Here is a 27,148-nt window from a genome sequence, read left to right on the forward strand (position 1 = left end):
ATATAATACTAATATTAATATAAAAAATGTGTTAATGAGTTTTTTTATTTGGGTGTTTTTGGCCTTCTTTCACGGTCAAACTAAGCAAAGAATTGACATATTTTTAAAGTTACTAGAGGTCCCGCAGTAGTCGAAATTCGACTATAATTAATTGGAATTGTAAGTTTGTACACTATTATGATTGTCTATACTAATACTAATACTAATAATATTATGAAGAAGTCAGATTTGTTTGTTTGTTTGTTTCGAATAGGCTCCGAAACTACTGGACCGATTTGAAAAATAATTTTTCCATTAGAAGGCGACATTGTCCCTGATGAACATATGCTACTTTTTTTATTTTTTTTTTATTTTTTTTTTGGTTTCATATGTGTTTTAATGTTTCCGAAGCGAAGCGAGGGCGGGTCCCTATATTTTATACTTCTATAATCACAAATTTCGCCCAGACTACACTATAAAAAATATTAACAAAGACAAACAATATTTAATCTCAATTTGACAACAGACGTCAAGAACAAAAGTTTGACAATAAATAGTATGCATGCGTGTGTGCGTCAAATACATGGTGTGTAGTGTGTGTAATGTTTTCTTTATTGATTTAATGTATCTTTTATGCATTATTTTAAAAAAAATATTAGCATTGTGCACTTCTTCTCTATATTCTCTATAAGTGTGGAAAATTTCATACTCCTCCGTCCGCGCAATTTTCGTAAAAAGGGATACAAAGTTTTTGCTTCACGTATTAATATATAGATAGTATTAGGTCAGAAACACTCTCCTGTTACTACATAGGCCATGTTTTATGTAGTAAAAAATATCTCATTCTCACGGAAAAGTAAACTGACACTTTTCCTGGATCACGGGGGCGAAGCCACGCGTAAAAACCAGTAATGTATAAAACTAATAAACATAATTTATTTTACAAACATTTGAGTTAATGGCTTTGTTGATAGCGATTTAGTGTCGGATATTTTGTCGATATTAATTGTACATACCGGCAGAATAATATTCATGTGGCGTTTTTATTGAAAAACTAACCATTTATAAAACGGCCAACAAATAATTATTGGACACACCGTAAATAGCTGCGTTGTTTTAAACATTGATTTAATTGCAGAAAGAAATTTGTCTATACTAATATTATAAAGAGGAAAGATTTGTTTGTTTGTTTGTTTCGAATAGGCTCCGAAACTACTGGACCGATTTGAAAAATTCTTTTTCCATTAGAAGCCGACATTGTCCCTGATGAACATAGGCTACTTTTTTTTATTTTTATTTTTTTTATTTTTTTGGTTTCATGTGTGTTTTAATGCTTCCGAAGCGAAGCGAGGGCGGGTCGCTAGTAGATAATATAGAGGGGTGATGGCTATTTGGTTTAAGCGACATTTCGCTTATTACGCGACATTTATCGTTGTAATCAAAGGTCCGTTTCATTTGGTATTAGCGTCAACAATTTGATGTTTTTAATGGAACTTCAATTAGGTTTACCCCGTTCTAATAGTTGAAGAAGTTTTTCTGTTATGATATTTTTTCTAAATTTTAAACTTTAAATGGCACTCCTGTTTTACTGGTGGTAGGACCTCTTGTGAGTCCGCGCGGGTAGGTACCACCACCCTGCCTATTTCTGCCGTAAAGCAGTAATGCGTTTCGCTTTGAAGGGTGGGGCAGCCATTGTAACTATACTGAGACCTTACAACTTCTCAAGGTGGGTGGCGTATTTACGTTGTAGATGTCTATGGGCTCCAGTAACCACTTAACACCAGGTGGGCTGTGAGCTCGTCCCCCATCTAAGCAATAAAAAAAAAGAAGTTGTAAAATTGTCCCTTAGCCCAAACAGCCTTTCACCCCTGGATCTGAATTTCATTTCAACACTTTTTTAAATGAAAATTCATCGGTCACTTTTTTCAATTCTACTTCACTTAAAATCCTTTTATGAGTGTAAACAAAAATATCATATTGGTCTAGCAGCTTTCAACTTACCTGGCGTCAAATGGTTATCCGAACCTGTGGCTATCTCAAGCCTTCTAGCCACCTTGAGATATGAGCTCGAAATCTGAATAGTTATTGTGTAACGCGTGTCCCAACTTTCTAGTAACACGTAACGTTTAGAGCATAAAGCAGAACGGTTTAACATTACAAGCGCTTAACATCAGTCGAAGTGTGAGCTTGTTTATCTATTTAGATTAAATGAAGAATGTTTATCAATGCTAAGAATATAATAAACATTTAAAGACATACAAATCGAAATAATGTATTCGTTTGAATACTTGGAAAATATAATACTAACAAAATGGTGTTGCCATATGTAATACACTGGTTTGGTTTTTTCTACTACGAAATAACTCAAACTTGATCTAACACGTAAATAAGAAAATTGTTTAACATTAATGCAAAATTAATACGAACAAAATAGTTTTATAGAAACGATAATTGGTTTAAATACTTAAAAGCGTAAGATAAATAAAAAGAAGGAAAAAAAAAACTTCAGAGAGTATTTTGGGAATATACCAAGAGTCAATTAGCGTGAATCACAGGCAAAGATTTTAACGTCTCCATGAATAATGAGACATTACGTACGCGCTAAATCAAATATGATACAGGCACGGTCACAATTCACAGAGGATTTAGGTCGGCCTAAGGTTCAGTGCAAATCGCAGCTTTATACCTTAGCGGTACCGAAACCTATTTATAAATTTCGTTCTAAGTCTAGGTATTATAAGCGTTGTGTACATTGGATATTTTTGGATTGGCGGGCGCGGCGTGAATCGACCGGCAACCAGTTGGTTGTCGGCAGGCTAAGCGCACGAGTCGCGTTACCGTCTCCACGCGGCCATTGACCAGTGTGTGTGACCAAGTTGTAAGTGCAAGTGTTGCTTCTTGTGTCGCTCAGTGCTTAAGTGTCGCCTCATCGGTGGATAAGTGAAGTAATACGTAACAACCGCAGGCGTGCTAACACACTAACGTATGCGTGGGACGTGGGTGGGTAGGGTAATTTGATAAGGCGGCGAGCCCGACGGCGGCCACTTTTGTATGCAACAGGCGGTCCGATCCGCGGACTATTTTTGAACCGGAGCGCTTACTCCCCGATCGCCAACCACCGCGATCGGACGTCACGCTCGAACGGATGTAATTTCAGGACCGCTGTACCCTCGGACCCGAATTATTCGCTTTGCATGCGGCTTGACTTATCATTATTTGTGTGGTTCTAAAAATGAATTTTATTAATATTTTTTTTTGATGATTAATGGGGCGTCAGATGTTGACTTAGAGATTTCGTAAATAGAACGTTGACACAATTCACTTTCCGCAAACCGAACAGCGGGGCGGGCTTCTAGAAATACTTTAATATTTTGGACCGTAATGCACACTCTTGAGCTCATTGAAAAGTAGATTCGTTATACAAATATAGTACACGTTGATGTTCAAATGATAAAACAAAACAATCTCTCATTGTTACGTGATACTTAACATCGTAAATAAATAATAAATACATATATTTCGACACAATATTTAATTTTAACGCTATATTTTATATTAGATGATGTATTTGTTTATTCTTGTACTTTTAACAAAGAGGTTCGAAAGTTTTAATGTGAAACAAATAAAGATATATTATCGTACGTATAATTTATTAATACGTATAATTTATTACGTAGGTACGTGAATGAATAATTTCCTAATTGTAGATATTTTCAAGTATTTAGCCTACTTCAGTATAATATAGTTTATTTTATTGTTTTATTTACAGCAGCTATTTAAAAAGTAAACACGATAAATAGTTTTCGTACCTATCGCGAATTAACATAATTTTCTTAGTATTTTTAAAGGGGAAATAGATCTACGCAGTTATTAATACGTTTATGATTTACGGCTTAAAAAATGATTCTATTAACTTAATATTTCAATTTTATAGGATTTACGAAAATATTGGTAGCGGTTTTCGGTGATGACGAAGATTTGTAGCATCTTATTGATCTAAAAATTCTATTGTAGGGGTCAGCCCAAAAAAAAAGCTTCATACGGTACTGCTTTTTTCTTTTACTTGATGACTTTACGAGTATACGAGAAGGTTATTGATATCTATGGGCTCCGGTAAACACATAATAATGGGCGCACCGCGAAATTCTTCATCCATTGCACCAATGAAAGAAAGAAACTTGATGTAGTTAGTTGAAATTTAATGAACAAACTTAGGGTGTTTCTTTTTAAAATTAATTAAATTCTATTCTCAAAAACAGCTAAAGCGTAACGCGCCATTTTTCAATACATACCCAGTTTGATAAAAAAAATTAAGGTCATTTTTATTATGCCATCTTTTTGTCTAATTCAATAAGTTTTTATTATATGAAAAAAAACGTGGCATAAAATTATTGATGTTACACTCGTGAGAACGAATAGGCCTCAAAAGGTACACAAACAATATTTCGTGATATTATTGTTTTGAATTATGATAAATACGATTGTTTTGGTAATAGGTTAGAGCAGAAATTTACAGATATAGCGTAGACACGACGCGTAGCTCGCAGCTACGAATTTTCGTAGCGAACCTGTAGCAAAATAAAGACAGTTAAAAAACAACAAATATTGAGCACATAGATTACCTAAAAGCAGCTTTTATAAAGTTTGAAATATGCAATTTTTATTGCATAATTAATGGTGTGTGGTGTGATCTGTAGGATCGGTACTACGACCCTGTCAGGTTTTAACCGCAAAGCAATCGTGCCTTTAAAGGTCTAGGAGAACAGTTAGTCGAATGCAATTCTAACTTTGACCTCCTGTGGGCTTCTGGTAGCCTGTTGCACTAGGACTTCTTCGTTTCTATCAGTGCGCAGTGACGTGATCGTCATTGTTGCTGCGTTAATCATACCGTTATGATTACCAATATTATCACCAGGTTCTCAGCTTTTAGCCCTTGACGTTGTGATAGAACCCTAGAAATGTTATTTAATTTAAAAAACATTATCAAATTTATGAAGACAATTCTGAACCCACTATATGCAGTAGCAGCACTACATGCAAGCTGCAATAGCCAGAGCGTTTTCAGGACTGAGTCGTCAATAATTTCGATCTCTTCTGACGCCTGATGACATTTTGTCTCTAAAATAACATGTATTCTGGGTATTAGCTAAATAATACTAGATAATACAGACTTACTAGATATCCCTTTGTTTGCAATAACTGGTGAACGAGATTGGCGTACCTGGTGATTATCTACGTATTGGAGCAATCACGACGCAAATATCAACACCCACACTGGGACCAGAGATCGAAATCTCAATTATACTGATCTTCTGTGTACCTTTCAAACCAAAACATATGAAGAAGATCATTAATTAAATTTTTTTTTTTTTAATTGCTTCGATGGCTGGACGAGCTCACAGCCCACCTGGTGTTAAGTGGTCACTGGAGCCCATAGACATCTACAACGTAAATGCGACACCCATCTTGAGATACAAGTTCTAAGATCTCAGTATAGTTACAGCGGCTGCCCCACCCTTCAAACCGAAACGCATTACTGCTTCACGGCAGAAATAGGCAGGGTGGTGGTACCTACCCGCGCGGACTCACAAGAGGTCCTACCACCAGTAACATGCGTTCATTTATTTATTTATTTATTCAATTCAATACAAAGCCAGGCTTACAGTTTGCACCAAAACGCCTAACTCGTTAACACAAAAAACATTATTAAAATTATTAAGTATTATTAGTATGCTAAAAATAATATTATTTTAGACAAAAGTATTCCCCAACTATCGGCAAATACGTCAGCATCCTGGATTTCGGACAGAAATTCGTTTAGCAGCGCAATTGCCCTGGTCTTTGGACAGTTAAGTACGTATAATATTAGAAAAATTGATACCTGCCTGCGAGATACGAATCTACTAGCACTAGCCCTAGCAAGAGCAATGCTTCGCTAAATCACCCACTGAAAAGAACTAGCGAGATACTCAGTGGATTGTTTCTATTAGCTAGGTTGTACATTGAACTCCTTGTCGTGTTCGACGGATGATACGAAAACGGCGATTGTCCTGTCAAGTTGCTCTGCTAAAAATGAAATTTTATATGGTTCATGATGTTTTATATTCAAATAAATTTAAAAATGTCGAGTCATACACGAGATGAGTGCAGTGGCAGTCGCAGGCAATTTATGGATTTTCTGATTAACAGCAAAACGTGCTGTTCATTAGCTCATCGTCTGACCTTAAATACCAAGATAATAAATTAAGTATTCATAATGAGCATTTGTAACAATAAATACTAATTCCGATTCTAATGCTGTCAGATTACATGTGTCACTAAATTATGTATTTAATGTACATTCGTATGTGCCAAATGTGTTTTTGTCAGAGGTCACTTATTTGCTAATAGTAAGTACTACAGATATAATGACGTGCTAAATAAACAAATAAATTTGCTATAAGTTTCTCATTGCATACTTGTGCCCAAAGAAAACACATTTGGAGGAAATCCAAAGGATTTATCTAAGTAAGTTCCATGTGATGAGACCGTTGATTTTAAGCTAGGATCTTCTCTAATGTAGTTAGTGCCTAAGATATCCGAAATAGGACGAGAATAAATTAACGAGTACCTTAAATCCAAGTAACTTTAAAACAATTCTCAATGTGACCGGATTTTTGGATGCAATTTCCAGGGCTAATGTCGTTAGGGTCAATGGCCCCTAGATTAAGAGGCATCCAAGTTTGTCTATCTAATTTAGTATTAACAGATTTTTCCGCGAAAACATCAAAACAACTCTAAACTATAATGTTGACCTGCTTCAGAGTATTCACTTTTCATTAGCTTGTAGAGGATGACCAAAGCTAATCTGGTGTTTAACGCTTATTGGGTATAATTGGGTACAATTACAATTGCAAAATCCATTCATACGAAACTTGTCTAAGATCCATTTATAGATTGATAGTGTTATAGACATGTCATGTCTTTCAGGTGAACATGAAAACGCTTTATCCTTTCAGTCTTTGGGAGGGCTCCAAAAATTTGTTTCTTCGCAACCAAAATTATTCTTTTCCAAATTTTTCTAATTCCGGTTCTAGATTAACTTGGATGTCTACAGAATTTATGTATCCATTTTATTTTTCGTCTCCGCAAGTATGACGTCGTGTTTAAATTAAGGATAGGGCAGAGCTGTTTGCCTAAAAAAAATTACGTCTATATTCCTAACTAAATTACTTTAATTATAGGATAAAATGCATATAAATTTACAAAAGTATAGATATTTAAACGCGAGGTAAGCGGCGCTATTCACTTAGTGCTTTTTATAGGCTTATGTAACCAATTGACACCAGGTGGGCTGTATGCTACCTACATAGTGAAATTAAAATAATAATAAAAAACATAACCGAACAGAGACAAAAATTTATTAAGGGTTACAATTTCCGTCCAAAGATTTGTGGATTGATTTAATTTGAAGAATTCTTCTTTAAAACGTAGATCTGTCACATAAAATAGATAAGAACCCTGGCTGGTTGCCCCAATGTTAATCCTAATATGCCTCCAACGCCAAGAACATTATAAAATGGCTAATTAATCAAGCGGCGTGGTGCACGAAGCCACCACGAATAGTCCGTGGCAATAAACAAATTATGACTAGCCCCAAAATAAACAATGAATTGGAAGCGCTTGCGAAAGTTCTGAAGCTTGATGCTCCATCGCCCACCTATGACTGTGGTCAAAATGAAATACAAAAATGTTAAAGCCGTTTTTTTAGGTTTCCTTAATAAAATCTAAATCTAAAATTATTTTAAAAAGTAATATCTAAATAACAACTTTGAGTACTGCAAAGTGTAGTTAGTGGAAGCTGTCGTAGTGTATGATAAATCTAGGAAATGTCTGAACCACGCCAACTAAATCTGCAAGTTAGCCGTATATATATGTTAGTATATCTATATATGTATAAAAGCTCCGAACACCGATATTTAGAGTCCACTCTTGACTGTGCCCTTGAGTTTGACCATCGGAGCGGTTCCGTCGATGTTTTTCGATATATCGAATTGAAACATCGATATTTTTGATGCATCGATAAAAAAAATAATTAAGAACAAGTTTAAGTTGACATTCTCTTTTCAGTATTGTATCAATATTCACTAGTTATCCACCATCAATCAACATAAACAATTTAAAATTTTGACTTGCAATGTACTATGAAGTAAAAGAGCGGTCGACCATAACTTTAATCTATAAGTACCGACTTCCGACCATAGATTATAGAGTCTATTGTCTGTATCATAGGCAAAGGTTATTGTGATACTGAATCCTAGTCTGCGCAATATTGTTGTCACCTCATTATTACTTTATTTTAAAAATAAACCGTGAGAACAACAATTATTATGGAGATATTTATTGGATATATCGATTGAAATACATCGATATATCGTAAAACATCGACTATAACTGATGCATCGAAATTATATGATACATTGAAAGGTAAGCATCGATGTTTTTGATGCATCGATATATATCGAGCGTCCTAGATAAGGTTGACTGTAAACTCGTCCGCCCTTCCAGGGCAAAAGCTAATTTTAGAAGCTGCTCTCTATATGAACCTCTAAAACAACTGAAGATAATTCGTATATGTAATTTTAATAGAAACACGATAAGCCCTCGACGCGTTTTTATTAAATAAATTTTACATTGTAGGATAAATGAATTTACCAAAATAAATGTGTAGGTACTTATTTAAAATTTTAGAAATATAATTAGAAGGGGGCCATATGCCTCAAGTTCGAATATCTATGGGCACTGTTGACCACCGAACTACACATAGGCCGTGATCTCGTCCACCGGTCTAGTCCAATTAAAATAATGCAAATAATAAACCTCTTAATTCATATTATTAGGCGCCCTGTGGTCGAGATTCGACCATAGTTAATACTTCTATAATCACAGATTTGACCAAAATAATAATGTAGACAAACAATATTAATCTATTCTCAATTTGGCCACAGACTTTAACAATAAACGAAAGAGTATATATGCGTGTGTGTATCAAATACATGGTAGTGTGTGTAATCTTTTTTTATTCATCTAATGTACATTTATTGCATAATAAAAAAAAAAAGTATTTGCACTCCTCTATATCTATACTAATATATAAATCTACAGTGGTTTTTACGGATGTTCCGTTATAACTACTGAACCATGCATCCGATTGACTTGAAACTTGGTATCCATGTAGAAAATACATGTATTTAATGGATAGCCTAATATTTATATTAATGTTGGGCTGCCTAATAATAATGACAATAAATAATAATGCTAATTTTAAATGCCCAGCGAAGCGGGCGAGTACGGCTAGTTCTCTATATGTTTGGGAAATTTTAGACTCCTCCGTTCGCGCAATTTTCGTAAAAAGTGGTGCAAAGTGTTTGCTCCACGTATATAGAATAACTTCTTCTGAGTCGGTCTCTTCATTGCTGAAGGTCGTGTCTAATCTGAAGTGTGGACCACTCGATTCACAATGCTTGCCCACGTCTTCCTGTCCTCGGCGGTCTTGATAGCCTCGGTATTGGCAGGCCTGTGAGTGTTTTAACCAGATCAGACCAGCGGGTAGGTGAGCGTCCACGTGATCTTCTCCCGTCAACCTTACCAACTACCATCAGCTTCACCAAGTTATCGGGGCCTCTACGAGCGATGTGGCCGATGTACGCGAGAATACGTTGGAAGCAGATACCATCTGATAGAAATAACTAGATAGAAGTAATTTTTTTTTTTTTATTGCTCTTATAGGCAGACGAGTATACGGCCCACCTGATGGTGAGTGGTTACCGTCGCTCATGGACTTCAGCAATGCCAGGGGCAGAGCCAAGCCGCTGCCTACCGCTTAATACTTGATAATAATTAAAAATTAATAATAAATTGAGAAGCCGAATCATATTTTGTTGGGAGAAAGGCTCAAGTCACCTGCGCGACTGCACAGGTGACGCGTGTTTGTTCTTTGGACGAAATGCCAACAGGTACTCATCATTCGTCTAAATATAACAACAGATAAACGTCTCGCTGTAGCTCACGTGTTTTCTCAGAATCGACTTTAGATTTTCCTGTTATCTATGATTAATATTCACATTCATTGCACGCAAATATCTCAGAGAACGGGACTTCACTGGTGATAGGACCTCTTGTGAGTCCACGCGGGTACCACCACCCTGCCTATTTCTGCCGTGAAGCAGTAATGCGTTTCGGTTTGAAGGGCGGGGCAGCCGTTGTAACTATACTGAGACCTTAGAACTTATATCTCAAGGGGGTGGCGCATTTACGTTGTAGATGTCTATGGGCTCCAGTAACCATTTAACACCAGGTGGGCTGTGAGCTCGTCCACCCATCTAAGCAATAAAAAATATAAAAGTTTATTGTTCCTTAAATGTGTTGACAGTTTTATACCTTAATTAAAATTATTTTTACGATTTGATCTATTGTTTTTTGTCGTGATTATATTGTTTGGGACTTTTCTAATAGCTTATAGATTTTGTGGTTATGGGTTATGTGCTTTAAAGCTTTTCACAAAGACGCAAGGTATCAAAGTTTTCAATGTAGCAACATGTTTAATATACAATTAAAAGATCCAAAGCCTAAAAATCTAATCCGAACGAGTTTTTAAAAAGATAATTTACAGAAATAGCCTCCACAATTTGTTATTCAAGATAATCTTGCTGATGTCTTCTTGTTGTCTTCTCTTTACCATCGTTCAAAAAAAAATTTGATAAACCAGTTTTACCATTCACAGTATGAACTATGAACATCTACGAATATTGATTTTAGCTATTTTCTAATTACTTTTAAGTACATCGTTTAGGGCTGGCCCTCATTCCTCATTTAAATGCAAGATAGATTCTATAATGAATTAAAAAAAAGAATAACATTATGTTAAAAAGTAAATCAGTTTTTTTTTCGTTCCTATAGTTGGATACTACTCTTAGCTTATGCGCGTTCACAAAATACTCTAGCAGCAGATATGAGATTCAAATCCAATAGTCAAAGTCACAAATTAATAGACGTCAATTTATTGACACTGTATTGTACTTAGAGCTAGCTTCAAATTCACGAGTTAACTTACTGTTAGTTCTCTAGACAAACCGAAAACAAACAGGTAAGTAAGTCCTAATACTCTTCTATATCGTTCCCTCACTACTGAGGATCGCGACCACATGCGACGTACTTCCAATGTGCTCGATCATGGGTGGCATGGACTGCATGGTACAGACTACCACCGAGTGCTTCTCTTGCTAGATCTGACCATCTGGCTGGTGTTCTGCCCACGGCGCGCTTGCCTTCTATTCGACCTGTAATTATGAGCTTCTCTAATTCATGTCTGGGAGACCGCATGATGTGTCCGAAGAAGCTCATTACACGTTCCCGGCAGATGGAAGAGAGCCTTTTTCGGATGTCTAGCTGCCTTAGAATGGACTCGTTTGTTCGCATGGCAGTCCACGGTATTCGCAGCATCCTCCGCCACACCCCGAAGTCCTAATAACAGTACCAGAAAAGTGAATATATGAAAAACTTTCACATATTGGTGATACATAATTGCAATGGACGATCTTATTACTAATAGAGATTATTTCGAAATAATTGCTTTAAAATTGCTCAAAAAAGGGTAAAATATAAAAAAAATATTTTACATGATGTATTCATTTTATGAAGTTTATACCATAGCAGTAACGACTAGTCACTGTCGCCAGTGGACATATCAACTATCTCAGGAGCTTAACTGCGCCCTTGTCTAATGGTAAGCATTGTTTTAAAATCTGGTTTTAAGAAAAACGTAAATCTTATCTTAAACTTCGGTTAAAAACTTGTAATGTCCATGAAGTTAATAGTTTTATTTACATTATAAAATTGACCGATACCTATCGGTTTCCAATTGCCGTTCCATACCTATGGAACGGCAATTGTAAATTTAATGTTTGTCATTTTATTTATGAAAAGTACAAAAGCGTTCTAGTTAAAATGCCAACTAATTGAGATTCAAATCATTTTGAAAGCGAATCTAAAATGATTAGTGGCCGATCTTCGCGCCGCCATCCACACTAACCTTCCAACGGCACGTTACAAAAATAACTAAACTCTCGACCGACAACGCTATTCATAGCCGAAATCATAGCCTTAACATAAATATTTTTCACACTAGATCATCTGTCCTTTTCGCACTCGAGCGGAAATCGCATCGCGCCGTCTCGTTCGAGATGGCCAAAAGCCAAAACTCTGTATTACGAAATATGAAAATCGCGATTATGAAAATGTTTATGAAAATTTGCATTTGTAACTACGCACAAATTTCACATTAGTTTTATTATTTTTGTGTTAAATTTAAAGCGGAGCTTTGATTTTAAAATTAATTATTACGTTGAAAAATTATATTATGTTTCTGTCTCGATCTAATCGTCGCCTTATTTATTACAAATCCTCGTGACTTATAAAATTGACGCATAAAAACTTTTTTTATAAAGTAAAGATGGTCCGGAGGCCTTTCCATTTTAACCAGGACAGGTAGGTGAGCACGAGCTCACGAGGTGGAATTTACTAACAGCTACTCGAGCGCTTCCAAAGGAGACCTAATAATTCAAAAGTAGCTACTTCGCGAATGAATCTACTACCGGATCGGAACGCATAAAATCCTGAACAAGGGCTGATCAAATATGAATACAAAGTTTTAACTTTCCGTCTTTCGTTCCGTCTTCCATCCTTTTGTTTAATGAAAGCGAAATCTATGCTGTCAAGCAATTCACAAATGAATTGAAAAACTTACAGCATAATTTAATTTTTATTATTTTCTCACGATTAATTATTATCTTTCCTAGCTTTTAATGTCACTTAGGCCATGGAGTCTAACGTCTTACGCTCGCATCAGATATAGGCCTATGGTGAAGTTACATTTCCAGTTTTTTTAAATGTCACGTGTCAAAAACGTGTTTTATTATTATTTATTATGTAGCAATTGGATCGTTTGCTTATATGAAATATTTTCAATTTTTTATTTTTCAGCCCATATTCGATATTTTTAGTCCGGTTCGTTCGAAAAGTTTTCATGCTTATTTAGGACGATTACTACATATTTTTATATATTCACGTGATCTGCATACGTACATAATCGGAAAGGAACAAAAATGGAATCTCACGAAATTAACAAGAAAAGTGGGTAATATTTTTTTCACATCACACGATCCCTGGAATGATTACGAATAACGTACAAGGTTCAGTCGTAAAATTGTTTACATAAACAGCGTGTTTGTGTGCTTCGAGTGCCGCAATAAAATTAATACCAAAGATCAAATAAATAAAGATTTTTTTTAAATCAAGGAAATTTTTTAAACCATACAATAAATTCGGTAAACGTAAGTCAGTGTCCCATCATAGGATTTTTTTGTTTAGCTATCAGCCAGTAGTCTCGAGGGGTTATTCTGCCTTCGCTTTGACTGGTAGTCGAATCTGCTCTAGGTACTGATGTCAGCGTAACCTAACAAGTAGGTGAGCTTACAGAGCTCAAACCTGACGATGTTGCTGACACTAATCCTAGCAAGAGTGGTTCGCAGAATCTACCATCGGACCGCAAACACGACCCACTGAGAAGATCCGGCGAGAAACTCAGTGGCCTGTGTTTGTTGGTTAATTTACTCGCCGAGCCCTTCGTCGCAAGCGAAGGGTTCGACGAAAAGCTCTCGTACAGCGGCGTCTCGCTCTCTTTCACAAGCAAACCTTTTTTTTTTTTTTTTTTTTTTTTTTATGATTGAGAGATTACTGGTGGCCCGAAGGCCTTTCCAGTTTCACCAGGACAGGTGGGCGAGCAAAGGCTCAGCCAGGAGGGGTGGGATTTGCTAACAGCTGCCCGAGCGCCTCCGAAGGAGACCTAACAACTCAAGAGCAATTGCTTCGCGAATGAATCTACTACCGGATCGGAATCGCGATCCGCTGAGAAGATCCGGCGAGAAACTCAGCGGGCTGATGCATGGGCTAGGTTGCACGTCGACCTCTTTGTCGAGTTCGACGAGTACGGTTACGGGGGTCCCTAAGCCTGCTCCTAGTATTAGAGCTGAAGGCATCTAATGCAAAGGTTATTGGATCTGATGGATCCGTAAGGACGTGTCTAGGGCGTCGACGGTGACTGGCTCCTGCATGATCAGGATTCGGTGAGTAGTCAGCGGCGGCAACGATAAGGCGATTATCATGACGCATAGCCTTATCGAAGTACCGTTCCGACGCTGACTTCATGTATTTCTGGATTGATTCAAGGCCCAGGTCGTCGTGTAGGTCAATGTTCCTCACGAACCACGGAGCCCCGACGGCTAATCTGCAAAAGCGGGATTGTAGGGATTGGAGGGTGTCTATGTGTGTGCGGGCCGCGTGAGCGAATACCACACTCGCGTAAGTCATGACGGGCCTTATGCAAGTTTTGTAAAGTGTCACCTTGTTCCGAAGGGACATTTTACTCCGCTTACAGATCATGGGATAGAGTCTGCCGAGAATGAATGCGGCACGGTCGCGGACTGTTTTTATGTGTGGGCGGAATGTCATGGATGCATCCAGGGTGACTCCCAGGTACTTAACCTTCCTGACCCAGGGTATAGGTTGGCCGAAGAGGGTGATCGGGGGAGTGATATTTCTCCTCCTAATGCGGGAGGAAATAAGCGGTGAGTTTCCCCTTTGAAATAACACTGCTGTGCTTTTCGCCGGGTTGATGTCTATGCGCCATTTTCGGAACCACTGTCCGAGGGCTAACGCTGCGCTCTGGAGTTTACTCGCGATTAGGGACTTGTTTCTACTTGAGTAGTAAACGGTTGTGTCGTCAGCGAATAAGGCTAGCTGGGTCAGCGGCGACCGGGGAATATCATTAATAAATAAACTAAATAGGAGCGGTGAGAGAACGGAGCCTTGCGGCACTCCAGCCGTGAGTGGTCGCGGGGAGGAGCGGGTTCCCTCTACTCGATATCGAAAAGAGCGGTTCGACAAGAAGTCCCGTAAGATGAGCACGAGACTATCCGGCACGCCCATGTTAAATAGTTTGAAAATCAAACCATTGTGCCAGACTTTGTCGAACGCTTTTGCGACGTCGAAGAAGAGAGCTCCCGTGTATAACGGTTTTGGTCGATTAAGTCCCACAAGAATGTGCTCCGTGAGGCGGTGCACCTGTTGTACGCATGAGTGATTTGCACGGAATCCGAATTGTTCATCGATGAGAATGCCCTTGGATGAGACGAAGTCTCTGAGGCGTTTGTAGAGCAGACGCTCATACAGTTTGCCTAGAGACATGAGGAGGCTAATCGGGCGGTAACTCGTCGGATTATTTTTTGGTTTACCGGGTTTGTGTATGCCGATAACGTCCGCTTCTTTCCACACCGTGGGAAAGATACAGTTAGCCATAGCGGCATTGAAAATAGATGCCAACATCACGATGAGTTGGACGGGTAAAAGTTTAATAACGCGGTTAGATATACCGTCGGAACCGGGAGCCTTGCGAGGACGTAGGTCTTTGATCAGGTCTTTAACTTCCATTGAGGTGACGGGCGGTAACGCGTCCAAGGGTGGCAAGGAGGCTCTGCGTTCTACCTCACTGTCTACTAATTCTACATGAACGGGGTCCGCGGATTGAATGCTGGGCATGCACTGGGCTTGCAATGTATCGGCCAGCAGCTCTGCTTTTTCGTCATCATCGAACGCCGCGAGTCGGCCTGAGGGGCCTACGAGGGGGGCATAGTTACTACCGTATCCGATTTGAGAGTACGAGCTAAGCGGTAGTAAGACCTTTGAGAGGGCGCGAGTCCTTCTAAGAAATCAGACCATCTGGCATCTCGGACTTCGGTGATGCGAGACTTTACGTCGCGTTGTAGGGCACGCATTCGAATACGATTTTCCGCGGTAGGATACCTATCGTACGCACGGATCGAGGCGTTCTTAGCTCTAAGGAGTTCCCTAATATCGTCGGACAATTTGAAGCGGTGAAGGAAGTCCTCCGCTACAACTTGCTTCGATGACCTATCTAATGTCGAGGTGATGTGTGACGTTACGATGTCTATAGCTTCAGTGGTATCCTGAGGAGACGGGATAGAGTCCGGACTAAACGGAAGCGATGGTGGATCAGATTCAGCCAGGCTGATGCCCAGCGTGTGCCAATCCACCACAGTCCTCGTGACGGGAACGGAATCGGGAGTGCGACCGAGCTTCATAATGACGGGACGATGGTCTGAATCTAACTCTGAAACTACTTCAATCGAATGTAAGCGCAGAGTTACGTTTTTTAATAACGCTATGTCGAGTATATCCGGGCGATGCGCGATATTTAGCGGGTAGTGAGTCGGGGTCAGCGGAGCGACGATATCGAAGGCGAGATCATCGACTAACGCGTCGAGGCGCCTGCCATTAGGGGTTGAGGTGTGAGAGTTCCACCTGACGTGTTTACAGTTTAGGTCACCCGCCAGAATGACAGAGCTTCCCATGCCGAGCAGCGCCTCAATATCACTACTTAGAACAATTTTATCCGGTGGAAGATAAACGGACGCGATAACGATCGGCGCGTGTCCAGTCAGTGAGATTCGGCATACTGATGCTTCGATGTTAGGAAGCGCGGGGGGGTCGAGTGGGACGCAATGCAGGGCTCTTCTATAGTAAATGACGGTACCACCACCACGAGCAGTGAGCCTGTCGTTCCTAACCATGTTGTAGTTCGCGATTTTAGGGTCGCGGCGCGCGGGCTTAAGCAGGGTCTCCTGCACCAAAAAGATGTCAATTTGATGGTCACGCAAAAAATCACAAACCTGATCACGTTGATTTGCGAGACCGTAAGCGTTAAAAAATCCTATCGTTACGGATAGGGGCTTGATTCTACTTATGTACGCCATTGATTACCGGCGGAGTGAGGGGAGGACATACGTATTTAACGACGCGTATACGTCAGCGTATTCTTGCACAACGGCGATGAAGTGTTGTGCAGTGGAGGCGGTGCGAATGGCGTCGCCCAAAGCATTAACGCGATCAAAGTTGATCGACTGAAAAAAGTCAATCGCTAGAGCGAGATTGTCGGACGCGGTCGGAGGGCAGGTCGCGGGGGAGGGACGAGTCGCGGGGGAGGGACGTATCGCGGGGGTGGGACGAGTCGCGAGGGAGAGAGTTGTAGCCGTGTTCGTGTACGGCAACGGTTTAGCCCAGGCCGAGACGCTGGGCACCGACGCCGGCACAAAAGCAGGCTTAGCCTTCGGCACAGAGGGTGCCGTGGCTTTGATGTCTGGGCCGAAAGCTCGGAGGCGGTTTTGGCGGGCGACGCGGCGATTTATTTTAGGGGCTCGGGGGCAACCACGGTAGTTCGCGGGGTGACCCTGTGTTTGGCACAGGACGCAGCTAGGCGGTTCCGTAGCGGTTTTTTGATCGCGAGTGCAAAGGCTCGTGGCGTGATCGCCCAAACACTTGACGCATCGGGAGCGCGCGTGACAATTACGGGAAGAGTGCCCGTACAACTGACAGTTATGGCACTGGCTCGGAGTGCCTTTTTTATGGGGGGTTTCGACGGTTATTCCGGAAAGCCTACAGACTGTTCGTACGTTGAAAATTTGCTTGCCCTCGGGGGTAGGCTGGAGAGCGACGAGAACCATATTGTATGGCTCCCTCCCGCGTCCTGTGTGCATGCGGTGCACGGAATTGACCGGCAGACCTTGTTCTAGAAGGTCGGCCTTGACGAGATCGGCATCTAATTCCTTTGGAATGCCGCGTATGACTGCGCGAAGTTCACGCTCCTCCTGAAGCGTATAAGTGTGGAAACTTATACGCTCCTTTCGGAGGTAGCTTGAGAGGGCCCTATGGTCGTCGGGTGTCGTTAACTTAATTTGAATCCCGTTCGCGAGGTTACGGGCGCTGATAAAATTAATTTTTTTGGCCTGAAGGGCCAGGGAAACTCGGTCCCAAGCTGCCTTCTCTTGAAGGATTACCGGGGGAGGGGTCTGAGTTTTATTTTGTGCCACTGGACGCGGCGACGGTGTGGCACGGGCAGGGGGAGCGACGGGAGTCGGAGGGCGAGGGCGCGACGCGTTCGCGGCTTTACTAATTTTAGCGGCCGCGGGAGCTCGGGACTCCGCAGCGCGCTTCTTACCCTTTTGTACCAGGGTGAATCCATCCGTCGATGAGGCGGCGGCGAGGTCGACCTCCATGTCCGAGTCAGAGTCGGAGGACGAGGAGGCAGCAGGCTCGGGAGCAGGCGACCTACGGGCAGATGCAGGACGTCCGTCGGACCCTACGGAACCCGCGGATGATCGCGCCAGGGGAGCGGCGGCCACGGCGGACGACGCAGCAGTTTTACCCACTAGTATAGGCGACGCGGGAGCGGCAGGCATGGCGGACGCTGCGGTGTACGACGCGGGAGCGACGAGCACGGCGGAATCCGCGAGAGGGCTCACGGCGTGATCGGCCTTGAAAGCCAGAAACTCAGAAGTGAGCTTTGGGTGGCGAAGTCGGAGGAATTCTGTAAATAAAGCTTCCATGATGTCTGACCCAGGTGGGGCTGTCCCGGGTCTTAAACACACTCGCCTAGCGGCGAGGCCCCAACTTCTCGGTACTTAGCGGTTCGATTGAACACAGGTGGCGATGCGGCACAATTACTGCAGGAAAAAGAAAGAACAACAAAAAAAAAGGAAACAACAAAAATAAACCAAAACAAAACAAACACTTCCAGGAACACACTTTGTCGGTAGATGTGCCACGAACAAAAGCCGGGTGAACAAAGGCCGGGCTAACAATAAAACCAGGCGAACAATGGCCGGGCGATTGAGTGGTCGATGAGCACGTCCGCAGGCGGCGGGTGCTTCTGTCGGACTGGACACACACACACAAGCAAACCATTAAGGCTGTAACATTATATAGTTCTCATCTCCGTTCTTCTACAATGAAATTGTTTCTTGTTGATACACAGATTTCACTCTTAGATAGTTTTATTAGTAACATAGTAGCTCATGATCTACCCGAAACTCTATAGTACACTACATGATGAAGTCAATTCTTAGCTTGAGGTATAAGGTTAAATTTTCCTTGGCTACCAAAATATATCTAATCATGCCATCACCTTCTTTGAAACGTGCGGTCAAAATATCAATTATATTGTATTAGATTTAACAGCGGCGTCATTCGCGTATTAATATAGAGGAAACCGTTTAAGAATGAAGGTATGACTCTATGTCCATTTTTGTGGCCCTGTACGGAGAAGTGTGTAGGTATGTATATATAAGTATGTAGTATGTATATATAACCGTGCAGGTTATAGTATACACCGACATTAGTAATTACACCTACAATTAGTAATTATCGGACTAGCATAGTCGGTATAGGTCGCTCGATACGACTTGGTTCTTGGCATCTTGTGTGTTAGGCCACAGCGCTTTCTAATGTCCTCGAATTAATTAATTTCTGCCGTGAAGCAGTAATGCGTTTCGGTTTGAAGGGTGGGGCAGCCATTGTAACTATACTTGAGACTTTAAAACCTTATTCTCAAGGTGGGTGGCGCATTTACGTTGTGGATTTCTATGGACCCCAGTAACAACTTAAAACCAGGTGGGCTGTGAGCTCGTCCACCCATCTAAGCAATAAAAAAAAAAAGTTTTGCTAGCCACCCAGCTCAACACACGAGATAAACATACACGAGAAATGCGAAATTAAATGAGCCTCCGGATTATTCTATAAATAAAATATTTCAAGATTGCAATGTAACAGCGATTTGTAAAGTCCTTGTGTTGTGAATTCGGAATTTTCGAGAAATAAAATGTTCTCGCATCGCTTTGATTACGATTGTGAATAAATAAGACATTCAACTTTCACGTGCGTTTGACGGCGTCAAATGAGGTTTCTCTTCCGGGTTATGTGTTCACCAAAAATACACATAGGAGGAGAGAATACACTGAAAGTACGAATGAAAAATATATTTAACGAAAACAGCGCTGATTGTAACATAACATCGAATTCAGAAACCCTAGCTAGTCAGTATCACTTATCAACGAATTAAATTATTGTTAATACTTTGTTATTAATTTTTATTTATCACGGAAACTATTTGTCGATATGTCTTAATCCACAGACACAGCCTACTGAGTTTCTTGCCGGATCTTCTCAACGGGTTACGTTTCCAATCCGGTGGTAGATTCTGCGAATCGCTGCTCTTACTAGGGCTAGTCTTAGCAATTTTCTCAGGTTAGAGCCCCTTGAGCTCACTTACATTTTCGGCTACGCTAGCATATCCTAAGGCTACCAGCTTAGCTAGGAGAAAAAAAACCATAACATATAAACTTCACATTAGTTCAAATGATTTCATTAACCTTAAGAAATCATAAACGACGTTGGTGAATACACGACGTGAATTGTTGTGTGCCAAAATTTTGCAATAAACAATAGTTTTGCAAATTAAATATCTATTCCGTGCTTACAGCCATTTCATTATTGTTTGTAAAGCGTTCAATTAGAGTTTCGCCTTTGTATTAACGAAGGGTGCATTCGAACATTGGGTCTACAGAAAAAAATGGACCAAAATGATACCTTGACTTGTCTTTTTATTGGAGTACTCACAAAATAGTATGTGCAGTTAAATTCTGTCATAGAGACTATCGACTAAAGCCCAATGTATTGGAACTAGCTTCTGTTTTATTTTAACGCTGAAATAAACAAATAGGTATTCAAGAAATGTTATACGTAATTATTTTATATTTTTTTAACTATATTCTACCCAGAAATATACAAAGGTAAATCAAATAGATGGATGATGGAAGGCTATTTAAGTGATTCCTGAAATTTCTCATGATAATGAACTTACTCTCAGTCACTTATGTTAATATAAAAGAGATGGTTAAAAGGCTGGGCTTTGAGAAATGTACCCGGTGAAAGATAATTGGAATCAAGTAAAAAGCTGTACAAAATAAATAAATAAAAACTAAGGGTGACCCAGACTTTATCATTTTGATTTTTAAGCGCAGACGTTTGTGGTACTTGGCTAGAAAAATATTTCACGGCTGAAAAAGCTATGGTTAAAGACGGGCTCTCGGAGGCAATTTAGCTTTCTCACTTACCTACTAATACTGCGTAAGAATACTTTATTTACATGAACGTATGGTATTTATTAAGAACTAGCTAACCCGGTAGACTTCTTAGTGCCTCAATCGATAAATAAAAGACAGATTAAGGGGACATATCAAAGGAAAAACAAAATTGTTTGTTTTTATATAATTCCGAGCTTTTTTATATTTTCTCACCTTTTAAACCTTCCCTGGACTTCCACGCATAATTCAAGACCAAAATTAGCCAAATCGGTTCAGCAGTTCTCGAGTTTTAGCGAGACTAACGAACAGCAATTCATTTTTATATATAACTAGTCAGGTCATAAGTATTGTCACACAGTAAAAACTTTTCTTTTAGATTGCTGGCCACAAAAAAGTTTATTGAATTCGAATTTCGAATTGTTCATGAAAATAAAAATGTATACTTTTAGAATTTTACTCATTTTTAAATATGGAGTGGACGCTTAAAGAAGACCGTGTTGTAGTTATAGCGTTGCATCGTTGCGGTTACGCGCCAATTCAAATTTTTAACATACTGAAAATTTTGAATATAACCAAAATATTCGTTTATCGTACCATCAAACGATACAATGAAGACTCTAGTGTAGATGACAGGTCAAGAAGTGGTCCGCCCTCGGTCTGTTAGGACTCCAGCAGTGATAAAAGCTGTGAAGGCGCGAATTCAAAGAAATCCCAAACGTAAGCAGAAACTGTTGGCCCTTCAGATGGGGTTAAGCAGAACCACGGTGAAAAGGGTGTTAAATGAAGACTTAGGGCTTCGGGCATATCGAAGAAAAACAGGACATCGTTTGAATGCTCGTCTAATGGACCTGAGACTGAAGAGATGCCGCGCTTTGTTGAAGCGGTACGCGGGAAAAAAATATCGGGAAATTCTTATTTCGGATGAAAAAATTTTTACCGTAGAAGAGAGCTACAACCAACAAAATGATAAGGTGTACGCACACAGTAGTGAAGAAGCGAGCAACCGTATTCCGCGTGTCCAACGAGGTCATTTTCCATCCTCGCTCATGGTATGTTTGTGAGTTTCTTATTGGGGCTTAACAGAGGTACATTTTTGTGAGAAAGGTGTAAAAACGAATGCAGTTGTGTATCAAAATACAGTCCTGACGAACCTTGTGGAACCTGTTTCTCATACCATGTTCAATAACAGGCACTGGGTATTCCAACAAGATTCGGCGCCAGCTCATAGAGCGAAGAGCACACAAGACTGGCTGGCGGCGCGTGAAATCGACTTCATCCGGCACGAAGACTGGCCCTCCTCCAGTCCAGATTTGAATCCGTTAGATTACAAGATATGGCAACACTTGGAGGAAAAGGCGTGCTCAAAGCCTCATCCCAATTTGGAGTCACTCAAGACATCCTTGATTAAGGCAGCCGCCGATATTGGACATGGACCTCGTTCGTGCTGCGATAGACGACTGGCCGCGCAGATTGAAGGCCTGTATTCAAAATCACGGAGGTCATTTTAATAAACTTTAGTGTCATAAGAATCTATATTTTGTTAAGTTCATTTTGGTATATGAATGGTTACATAATGAGTAAACTTGTATTAATTATTTTACATTAAACATGTGACAGAATTTATGACCTGACTAGGTAGATGTATAGATTACAATGTTGAAATGTTTAAAACTGATTAATTCGTTTTAAAGCTTGCGTTTCTGTTTCGCGGCCGCGATTTATTTACGGACCTGCTCATTGGAAGCCCTAACAATTCTGTTGTCGCCACGCGTTGTTGTTGAAAACCACAAAAACATATTTAGTTGAGATGTTGAAAGACGCATGATTTTCACGGCAACTCCAATAAAATTTACTTGTATTCGTGCGGTCGTCGTTTCGTTAGAGCACAAAACATTAAAATGAAACCCTAAAATCTGGACAGCTCACAGTACGTGCAAATTAAAGAACTTAAAATCACATAACTGCTCTAAAACAATTAAATTTTAGATGCGATTCATGCGATTACGTGTCTAAAAATAAAATCCTACTGCGAGCTATAACTTGATCTCTATTTCTTGATGAAAAAAATCAAAAAACAACTTCTATTTATTCAGTCATGATTTCAAAATGTAAATTGTCATTTCATCTTCCATATCAAAGTGGAAAGGCCGTGCCACGGTGCCGTGCCCGAGAATTATAAAACTTATTCAATAGTGGCCCAGTTTACATGTGCAAGCGTTTAGTTTATTTTTACCGCGAACTCAAACAATGTAATCAAACTCAGCTACGAAGCTGCAAACGATTGTTTAAGGAAAACTGGAGCAGACGAACCGACAGAAATTTTATCGGAAACTAGGGATCGAGATATAATTGGTAATTTTTCAGAGCAGTTCATAACAGTTTTGGTTATTTAAAGCTATTACTTATAAAGTGAATAATCACTACATAGTATAAAACAAAGTCGCTTTCTCTGTCCCTATATCTGTCTGTCCCTATGTATGCTTAAATCTTTAAAACTACGCAACGGATTTTGATGCGGTTTTCTTTAATAGATAGAGTGATTAAAAAGAAAGGTTTATATGTATAATAACATCCATTAAATAATGGAGAAATCAATACTAAATTACAGTTTCCGAAGCGAAGCGAGGGCGGGTCGCTAGTTATATGTATAATTTGCGATAAATCAATTTGGACTGTTTTAAGGATCAAGATAAACAGGAAATCTCGGGAATATTGACCAAATTTTCATTTTTAATCCAGTTAAACCTATATGAGGTTATAAAAGTAGCATTCAACAGAACGGTTTTTATTTAAACATGTGTCAAATGATCTAGGCAGTTTGATATGATGTTAAAGTTCCAAACAGATTTCATGCTGTATTAGGTAACCTAATTTTAAGTGCCAAACTTATTCAAAAAGTTGAACTTTATTATTTTTTAGGAAATTATTATAACTTCATTTAGTAAAACAATATTTTTTGTTTACAAAAATAAACTTCCAAACTATTCACTTGATGGTGAATAGTCACTTTTAGATACAAAGCATGTGATGGGTACGTCCAAGACAATATTAACACAGCGTATAATCCTTTCAAACCGTGTTTAAAATAAGAGGATTTCTTAGTAGTCGCAGAAATAAGTGAAGCAGTTTATTCACTTTCTGTTTCTGTTTTCGCTGATACAATAATCTCATCTTTTTCTCCACCTTATCTCACTAGGTGGGGTCAGCACAGCTAATTTTTCTCTTCCATTCTCTTCTATCAGCCGTTATTTCAACACTCACTCATATCTCTCTCATATCGTTATTCCATCCATGTCTTCTTCGGTCGATCTCTTCTCCCTCTACTTTGCACTACCATTTCCATACATCTCCTAGTCACATGCATCTTCTCATCTACGCATCGCATGTCCATACCACGCTAAACGCTAATCTGCGTGCATCATAAATATTGTAATGAACGACCGTTGCTAATTATAAACAACAACGCATTGTGCGCAGCGTAAAAATATCCTACACATAAATCTTGTTATTTATAGCATTGCAGATAACACACAGATCCAAAATAACCATGAAACAATGCTTCGCCCACTGTTGCGATGCATTCGCGTGGGTGAATTTTCAAGCTAAATACGGATGTACGTCGACGGAATAAAGTCGGAACTCCTGAAACGGATGTTTTCTGAAATAGCGCTGAAAATGAATCTCGTGTCAAGCGCCAAACGAATTTCATTTGGATTCTATGCATAATCGTTAGCTTTATCAGTTGTTCATTTATAACTGTTGTTTTAAGGGCCAGAAAATACTCTTACCTAACGCTGTGAAGATAAAAGCTTATAAGGCTAAACTCACTTACTTCTGCGTATGTTTTTTATTTCCTCTGCATAATTCTTCCTATCCAAAATGTTATTATTCTTTTTTTTATTTTATTGCTGCACAAAACAAATTACAATTATTACCGTACATATTAGCTAAATCGTACAAGTAGTACCCAGATCTAATCTGGATTGCAATCTAATTGGTATATGCACTCAGCAAACCCGTATTAATTACATAGCGTTGGCTATTGAAAACAAAAGTACAAATAAAAATTAAAAATTACAAATGTAAAGCTTATTAGAATAAGATTTTACCTCGAATTTCGGTTTATCTTATTTGAATTTAATTGGATCAACTGACATTCTAGCAATTATAACTCGATTGTAGTTGGTATCTTCACAAAAGTTATTTTGGTAGTTGAGTTCGGGCGTTATTGTACTGCTCTTAAATATGTTTTTGGCAGCATGACCATACTCCAGTGAAGATCACAGCCTAGGACCATCTATTGTGTAACTGTTGAATAAATAGCTTTACATATCCTGACTTTAAATAATTTAATATATTTTGATAAAAATATTTCTCATTTACAACGTGACTCCTAGTATTTTGTTAATTAATAACACAATTTTTGTAGCTCCAATAATTAGTTCCATTCATACCTTCATGTCACTTACAACAAAAGAAATGAGTATATAACATTGGCCACCCACGTGAATACCACTTTAACTAATTATAAATGTCTGACTAATTGCAAGAAAAGATCATTTCCAATCAATGTTTTGTTTGTCTCATTGTATTTGGTTGGTTAGCTAAAAATGTCATAACATCATATGCCTGATGCCATATGATATAACAATGTTGTAGACTTTTGAATTATTTCTCAAACGACTTATGTATGTATTAAAATCCATTCGAATTTAACGTTAGTAAAATGTACGTAGTAAATATTCTATTCTAGTTGATTGTATTGTATGAGTATTACGACTGAACTACCTCCAAACATAAACGCATGACTTACAAAGTTAAGTTACAAAGTTAACTTAGTAAGTCCGGTAGTACAATACTTTGCATCGATATACACAGCTTAGTAAGTTTTCGGGAAACCTCTTTGTTAGTTGACATTGAAAAAATATATGTTGTAAATAAAGTAATTGCGAAAAAAATTATTATTGTTATATTAATGTCTTGCTAAGGCACCAATAGTGCTATGTAATTGTCTTGCTAAGGCGCTAAAAAGCTGAGCTCTGGCCAAAAGTGTTTCAGTATTTATTACTTTTTAATACCTAATTAAAACTATGGTTTCGTCTCGCGTTTTTTATTGTTATTTCCAAAGTATTGTTAGCAAATTCTCTCAGTTTCAGCCCGTGAGCTCACCTATCCATCCGCGAGAAACTGGAATAGCCCCCTAGGCTACCAACCATTAGGCAGGTGCAAAAAAAAGACATCAAACCTAAATTAAGCCGTAATAGTATATTTTTTAAGTCTACGGGCTCACGAAAACCGAATAAAATACTATATTCATATTTGGTTATTTAAAATGAATATTAATTCTTGAACGTCTCTTTGTCATCGACGAATTAGCTCGCTTGTAGAGCTGACTTGTTACAGTTGAATTGCTTACAATCGTATCCCCGAGACGACGTGCTGAGTCAGAGCCATTGTTTTTTTTTATAACTTTATTTTTTATTTATATATTTTTTTGGGAGGGCCGAACCACCTACGAGGTCTCCGCGCCTAGGGGGCGTGCGGTATGTGGGAATGGTCCACGACTGCGAACCGCGGGATCAAGGATATTCGAAAGAACCATTATCTTAATGGTTACACACTTACCTCCTCTAAACACGCCCTATTACCATTAAAAATAAACTGATTTCATGGATATCGTTTCATGACTGCGAATGAGTCACAGTTGTTACGTGCCGTCATCAATGTGCGCACTTCGCCAAACTATCGAGTTGTTTACATTGCTATTGATCACTTATGCAACTGAGCAGACGCACGAAACAAAAGTTTGCCAAAACAGTTGGTACCAATGTTGGCCGAAGAATCAGTAAGGTTTCCTTCATAATCATTCCTTCAACGTCTTCTAGAAACAAGCTTTTGTGACTCAAATTTGCATTCAAACTCGTAATGCTATAAAATCGTACCTAATAATTAACTGCCTTGTACATTTATTAGAATACTTACTAATCAGGCGAAGATTGGCCGAAGAATCAGTAAAGTTTTCTTTATAATCATTCCTTCAACGTCTTCTAGAAACATGCTTTTGTGGCTCAAATTCGCATTCAAATTCGTAATGTTATAAAATCGTACCTAATAATTGACTGCCTTGTACATTTATT

At 39.2% G+C, this 27,148-nt stretch overlaps 2 protein-coding genes across 11 annotated transcripts in view; one reads left to right on the forward strand and one right to left on the reverse strand.

Moving 5' to 3' along the window:
* Positions 1–2,728: 2,728 nt before the first annotated feature.
* bent (projectin protein bent) overlaps positions 2,729–27,148 on the forward strand; it is a 155,731-nt gene continuing 131,311 nt past the window's right edge. For all 10 annotated transcript variants that reach the window (XM_089739465.1, XM_089739458.1, XM_089739460.1 and 7 more), the window contains exon 1: positions 2,729–2,857. The gene's annotated coding sequence lies outside the window, so the exon portion shown is untranslated. The remainder of the gene's footprint in view (positions 2,858–27,148) is intronic.
* Positions 16,851–18,689, reverse strand: LOC149499485 (uncharacterized). The gene has a single exon (XM_089739506.1). The coding sequence runs from the start codon at positions 18,474–18,476 to the stop codon at positions 16,851–16,853; it is 1,626 nt and encodes a 541-aa protein (XP_089595632.1). The 5' UTR covers positions 18,477–18,689.

Source organism: Bombyx mandarina, chromosome A1 (assembly GCF_030267445.1).
Source record: "Bombyx mandarina strain Sakado chromosome A1, ASM3026744v2".
Taxonomy (NCBI): Eukaryota; Metazoa; Arthropoda; class Insecta; order Lepidoptera; family Bombycidae; genus Bombyx; species Bombyx mandarina.